Raw genomic sequence first — 6,910 nt, forward strand, 5'->3', positions numbered from 1 at the left:
AATTTTGGGTCAAAGGAATACAACAACTGCTGACTGATCTTCAAGTCTCTGCATTGGAGTATTTAGTCATAAAAAGTTAGAAGGATCAAATGTCTTCGTCAAGATGTGTTTTGGCAAACAGCACTTGCAAGAGCCTCCTCTAGTATTCAAATCCATCCAGATACACACAAACCCTTCCAAATGTGTCAGAGCCACTCATACTCAGCTCTTATTCAATACCTATTTATATTTGTTAAAGAAACATACCAAAGACAAGGTGTCAACTTGGTGCTGAAGGCATGGTTTCAGCATTTCAGCAGTCACTCTAAAGAACCCCCTGGTCAAGGCCTTCACAAAGCACAGCTCTGACATTAGGCTAGACAAATGCTAGCTATGCACTCACAGAAGTGAGAGATTAAATCCACTTATTCTACAGGAAGCCTCCTTCTTATAATGTGATGTCCTATGCTCCTGTGTCCATCATTCCTAACCACATGTGGTCTGGAACAAGGTATTCAGAATGAGAAACTCCTGTGATGCTTGTAAATGGAAAAACAATTTTGAAACGAAAAAATAGAAAAACAAATCAAAGCAAACATTCATTCTGTAATCAGGAAAAAAAAATCTCTTGTCATTCTACAACACCCAGCTTAAATACATGCTTTGTCATTTCCAGATGAATGAAGGATTCTGGCATTCTACCATAATTTTATTTACTTAAGCCCGGGTAGCATGTGATCTGTTTTAAAAACTGTGGATCAATTCTGTATTAAAATACCATCACTGTGCCTACTCCTTCAAAGTGCTATAAAATAAACGTATGGGAACACTGGAATATTCCCCAGGTACCATGGCTGAAACAAAACTTGCATCAGAGGAGTCTTTCTAAAAAAAAAAGCAACTACCACCTTCCCACTCAGTCTTCCCCAAGTACCAGGCAGTCCATATGCCATGTCATTTTTATATTCTCTGGTTTTAGTCAAGAATATAAACCTGTGATAGATGAGTAATGCACTGATTGACTCTCGCAATTAACAGACAAATATCATGGATATAGGTTAAGAAAAGTTTTATAGATTTATAGTTATGTTGTACCCCTTTGAGTGGTTATCAAGGAGCAGCTGGAGTTGGGACATCTGGGAGGGTTGGCTGGTCACTATGGTGACACCTGACCTCCGACCAGGATTTGAGGAAGAGATCTCCACCACTGGACAGCAAAGAAGGGGTTGATGGACAGAACCCTGGGAGGGGCTAAAGGGTTAAAAGGCAAAACCTTCATTGTGTGGGCGAGCATATGGTGGGAAAAATCCTTTGCTCCTAGCACTGTAACATTTTCTCTGTTCAGTCTTCTGTTGTATTTTTTGATAAGGTTTAATAAAACTTTCTACAATTATTAAAAGTGAGTGGCCATTTCTCACAAACCAAAAATAAGTCACAGACTGTATGCTAAAGGCTAAGGAAATTACTAGTGTAATTGATGCAATAGAAAATAAGATGCCCTATCTTGAAGAACCACATTTTATGTTTCATTTAGGTTTGCCCTTGCACATGAATGTACAACTTGTGAGACGTGATGTGAAAAATGCGTATTTTATGATTGGCTTTTCACAAATATTAAAATGAATATTATATGTGTTGTGTTAGAAAGTAATGCTGTATTAATTCTCTTAAGTAGTGTGTTAAATATAGTTTTAGGTTATAACATAATGTTAAAATAGAAGCTATGCTATGTAGGATACTTTTTTCCTAAAGAAAGGAACTCGCATGGAGACAGCAGCCACAGGACACCTAAATCTTTCAGAGAAAGACAATTCATTGCCCCGTTATCAGAAGAAATGAACTTCTTCCCGCCTCGCTCAGCCCTGAAGACGCTGTTAGGATTCAGAGGAAGAAGTTGACACTGACCAGACAGAATCCTTTGTTTGAATGGAATTTATGCATCATGTATGAGATGTTTGAATATGCAACAGGCAATACTGTCTTTAAGGGTTAATCCTCTGTTAACCATGTGTCCTTTTTCAGGCTTATTTTGCCCAGAAAAAGGTACCCTGGATGTCTGTAACTCTTTGTTTCTATTGGCTCATATTGTTTTAATTCAAATTGTCCAAATTATTATTACTCTAATTGTATTACCATTTTAATAACCATTTTATTACTATTAATCTTTTAAAATTTTAAAAACAAGTGACTGGCGTTTTTCACATGTGACTTCAGTTAAGGCCAGAGTCAGGTCCATTAGCAGGCAAGCTTCTTTTCTTCCTCACCATTGCAAAGACACACAGCTGCACTAGAGCCTATGTTTTTTAATCAACAGTTTATTCATGTATTTTTCTCTAGATAGAAAATATTTGTAACCACTTCATTTCATTTGCCCTGTTTTTTAAAGCACTGTGAAACATGGTATTCATACAACATTGTTAAAGGGTCAGATTATTCTCACCTAGAATCTGTTCAATAAATTCCACCAACAGACAAAACACCATTTAACAAAAACAAACAAGTAAATAAAAGTGAAAATGGAAAAAAAAAAGTACTCAAAGCAATATGAATTTCAAATCCAAGTAATCTGAATTACTACTCAATCACTATCCACTCAGAGTGAGAAACCATTTCAACAAAACATACAAGATTTGTATTCACAGATCTTTTCAGCTCGAGCTTGAAACAAAGTTCTCTCTATCTCTAAAGCTTAGCTCCATAAATTATATTATTGTACACAAACTAAGGACAGAACCTAAAATTTTACCAAGCTTTCTGGTATGTTTCAAAAATACATGTAACATGAGACCTCAAAGGAATACCAAAGATTGTTACCAGCAAGGAAAAAAACAAACCAAACTGAAACCAAAAAAACCAAAACACTGCCTCAGTTTATTGCCAAAACAGTTTTGCCACAGCAAACTTACACTGACTTCATGAACACAGCACACCTTTTTTTTTTTTAAGTGCAAATATACTCACGAAAAGACATTCCCAATGTAGGCATAATATGAACAGCAGTAGGGAGTAGTCCCATCACAGCAGTAAGCCTTGCAGTCATTATCACACTGAGCCAAACAATCTTCTGCTGAATAAAAATAACACTCATGATGTCAAACATCAAAATCTTGTACAGCACAGCTTTGAAGAAAATGCAGTCTAACAGTTTCATACAATCACAGCACTGCCCTTGAGGTGTGATCTGACTGTAATCCTAATGGCAGCCCATTCCCACTCATTCTGCATTTCAGACTTAGGTGCTCTCTATATGGGTATTCTGTAGCTGGCCATATCAGTTCCTCCTTATAGTTAACCCTTTAAAGTGAAAAAGAACATTTTGAAATACTAAGATACTACAGACTAACTTTTTCCATCCCAGCAAGGAGTCCAGAAGAAACCCGAGTCTGGGCTGCCTGTCTTTTTGATCTGGAGGGTGGCAGGAGAGAAGGAAGCTGTCTGAGAACAGGCTATTTCTCCCAGTCCCTGCCCAGTCCCAGCATGGGGCTCCCTCAACCCTTGCCATCTGGCAGCAGCTCCCCTCACTGTGCTCCAACACCAGGGGGAGTGTGGCAGGGCAGTGCCTGGCACAGGGGCCAGCAGTCCCCTCTCTGCCCCCCTGAGGACACTTGAAGCCTCAAGTGCTCCCAGCCAAAATGCTCTGCTGGACAAAGCAATCTGTGAAACAACAATAAGAGAGCTCTTTACAATTAAGAAACACGGGAGAGCATTTATCTTTTTATTCCTACGAGAAGCTATTTTAACAGTATCTACCTCTTGTGCTGACATGACATTTAGTGTTTTCAAAGCCCTAAGTCAGGTTCCACCAAGAAGATAACACTGTACTGCCACTGCACAGTAAAAACATTCTTGGGGATCACTGTCCCCACAGTCAAGGCTTCAGCTGCAGCCTGGATAAATTCAGAGGGACTCTGTGTTCCATACACCACCACCCCTGATGACCTATTTGGACACATACTGCACTGGCAGAGACTTGAAATCAAAGATGGCAAACCATGCTTCTGCATTTCCAATGCACTATAGCTCCCCTTTCCCAGGCTGCAACTGACTGGAGAGGTTCTAATTCTTCCATTGCCATTACTGCCTTTCATCTGTGCCAATCCTTTTGGTTGGTGTTCTGGGATCTGGGCAGCCCTACCTCACCTCAGGTTCTGCCACGTTCCCATTCCTGCCCCAGGTAGGTGAAAGTTCCCACCTTGCCCTGAGACTCCTTTGCTCACTGACTCATGCTGCTGACCCATCTCACAGCCTGACTGCTCACAGGATTTTAGCAGGTCAGCTCTCTGAACCTGCTCACACTTGGTCTCCGCTTGAAAATGAGCACCAAGCGAGGGCTGGAGAGGGATGTGCAACACAGCACATAGGTCAGCCCAGACAGACACACCCTAATCCTGTGAGATGACCTCTGGATTAAAGAAACACATGAAAAAAACAGAACAATCAACCCCATCATCCTGCCAAACCAGCCCCACCAATGAGTGAATCGGAGCCAGCAGGACACCATCTCCAAAAGGAGAACAGCAGGCCATGGGTAGCACAGGCACTTCTATAGGAAGCAGCAATGCAGGACTGCCACACAGGACACCCCATACCAAGGCTTTGGCAGGGCTGCCATCTCAGGACACCCCATACCAAGGCTTTGGCAGGGCTGCCATCTCAGGACACCCCATACCAAGGCTTTGGCAGGGCTGCCATCTCAGGACACCCCATACCAAGGCTTTGGCAGGGCTGCCATCTCAGGACACCCCATACCAAGGCTTTGGCAGGGCCGCCATCTCAGGACACCCCATACCAGGGCTTTGGCAGGGCTGCCATCTCAGGACACCCCATACCAAGGCTTTGGCAGGGCTGCCATCTCAGGACACCCCATACCAGGGCTTTGGCAGGGCTGCCATCTCAGGACACCCCATACCAAGGTTTTAGCACACCCCTGTGCCAGCAGCTCCAGGCTTTTGCTATGTCACCTCTTTTTTGGCATGGCTACTCATGGCTCCAGCTGTGCCATGCCAGCACACCTCCAGGCTCTGCCCTGGCGGGAGAGCACCAAGGTGCCTTCACCCTGCACATTACAGGTCTATCCTACACGAGTGGATTCACAGAATGACAGAATCATAGAACGGGTCAGGTGGGAAGGGACCACAGTGGTCCAACCTGAATCTTCCTAGAGCACACGCGGCACGGCATTGCATCCAGTCGGTTCCTGAGTATCTCTATTCAGGGAGACTCCACAATCACTCTGGGCCATCTGTTCCAGTGTGTGGACATCCTCATAGTAAAGTTCTTCCTCAAGATCACGTGTAACTTCCTGTGCATCAGCTTCTGCACGTTGCCCCCCCGCTTCACTGCTCAATACCACCGAGCCTGTGCTCCATCCTCTTGGCACACCCCCTTCAGATATTTACACACGTTAATGAGGTCCTCTCTCAGTGCTGTCTCCTCGAGGTTTACTCCCCCTGCAGCCAGACAGGGGCTCCCGCTCTGCTGGGACACCTCGGGGACCCCCTTCCCACTCCTATGCCAATTCAATCGCGGACGAGGAAAAGCTTCCACGTCGGACCTAAACCGCCGGCCCCGCTCACACCCGCTGCCCGCAGCTCCGCGCCCGTCCCCCGCCCCACGCCCCACGCCGGTCCCGCTGACCTGCCAGAAGGAGGAGGAGGACAGGGGGAAACAATACCCCCAAGGCGGGGAACCTCTCCGTCCTGCCGCGCCGCTCCATGCCGGCTGCAGCACGGAGGCACCGTGCGCCTCATGGCGGGGGCGGGCCAGCCCTCATGGCGGGGGAGGAGGGCAGGCGGGGCCGGGCAGGGCCCCTGAGCTCTGCGACCGCCCCGAGCGGGGCCGGCGCCTCCTGTGTCTTAACTCGGGTTTTCTCTTTTCTGCCTTCCCGCCGCCTCTGTCCTGCTCGGCAGCCGCGGGGTGACCGGCACCGGTGTCACACCGGAGGGCTGTGAAAGCCGGGCGTTGTTTGCGCCGCCTTGGTCATGCGGTCTTCGAGGGGGCTCCTGCCGTGGTTTAAATGGAGATTGTCTTTAAAGTGGGATTGAAACTGTGGTTGTGTGAAAAAACGCCATTCACTTGTTTTTAAAATTTTAAAAGTTTAATGGCAATAAAATGGTCATAAAAGTAGTAATGCAATTAGAGTAATAATAATTTGGACAATTAGGATTTAGGACAATATGAGACAACAGAAACAAAGAGTTAGGGACGTCCAGGTACCTTCTCCTGTGCAGCATAAGCACAAAAAAGGACACCCGTTAACAGAGGATTAACCCTTAAAAACAATAGCCCGTTGAATATCCATACATGATGCATAAATTCCATTCAAACAAAGGATTCTGTCTGGTCATCGTCAACTTCTTCCTCTTAATCCTAACGGCGTCTTGGATCCTGAGCGAGGCGGGAAGAAGTCAGCTTCTTCTGATAAGAGAGCAATAAATTCTTTTTCTCGGAAAGATTTAGGTGTCCTGTGGCTGCTATCTGGTGCAAGTACCACATTTCTTTCTTTAAAAACGATCCCACTTACATGGTTCCTATTTTAACTACTAAAGCTACCTTTTAACTACAAAACTAATTTATCATACTATTAAAATGTTAACACAACACTACTAATCAATACAACAAAATACATATAGTAAATACCTGCGTAGAGCCATATAATATGCACTTTTCACAGGTTGTTTGTGACTGGAGATCAGAGGCATGGCGTGTTTGTAAGGGCAGGCGAGTGGCCGTGCCCGGCTGGGTCCGTGCTGCTGAAGGTGCTGCCAGCCCAGGTTGGGAGCACTCGGCTGCCGTGGGGCCACGGCATCTTCCCAAACCTCAGATGGGCTCGTCCATACTGCCCAGCAATGAATATGTTCCGTGACCAGGCCAGAACAATGCTCCTAAGTGCTCTTCAGGAGTGATTTTTGATAACTATTTAAATGCTGCC

The 6,910-nt window shown here is 45.1% G+C and overlaps 1 protein-coding gene across 3 annotated transcripts in view; it reads right to left on the reverse strand.

Annotated features, from left to right (window-relative positions):
- CYYR1 (cysteine and tyrosine rich 1) overlaps window positions 1-5,747 on the reverse strand; it is a 32,608-nt gene extending 26,861 nt beyond the window's left edge. The window contains exons 1-2 of one of the 3 annotated variants that reach the window (XM_059873162.1): window positions 5,617-5,747; window positions 2,941-3,043 (exon numbers count right to left, since the gene is read on the reverse strand). In XM_059873162.1, coding sequence (XP_059729145.1) covers window positions 2,941-3,043; window positions 5,617-5,695 — 182 coding nt within the window. In that variant the 5' untranslated portion in view covers window positions 5,696-5,747. Of the gene's footprint in view, window positions 1-2,940; window positions 3,047-5,616 lie in introns of all 3 variants that reach the window. The other 2 variants (XM_059873151.1, XM_059873171.1) reach the window with 2 other exon arrangements.
- Between the last annotated feature and the right edge of the window lie 1,163 nt (window positions 5,748-6,910).

The sequence above is a fragment of the Haemorhous mexicanus genome, chromosome 2 (assembly GCF_027477595.1).
Source record: "Haemorhous mexicanus isolate bHaeMex1 chromosome 2, bHaeMex1.pri, whole genome shotgun sequence".
In the NCBI taxonomy this organism is placed as follows: domain Eukaryota; kingdom Metazoa; phylum Chordata; class Aves; order Passeriformes; family Fringillidae; genus Haemorhous; species Haemorhous mexicanus.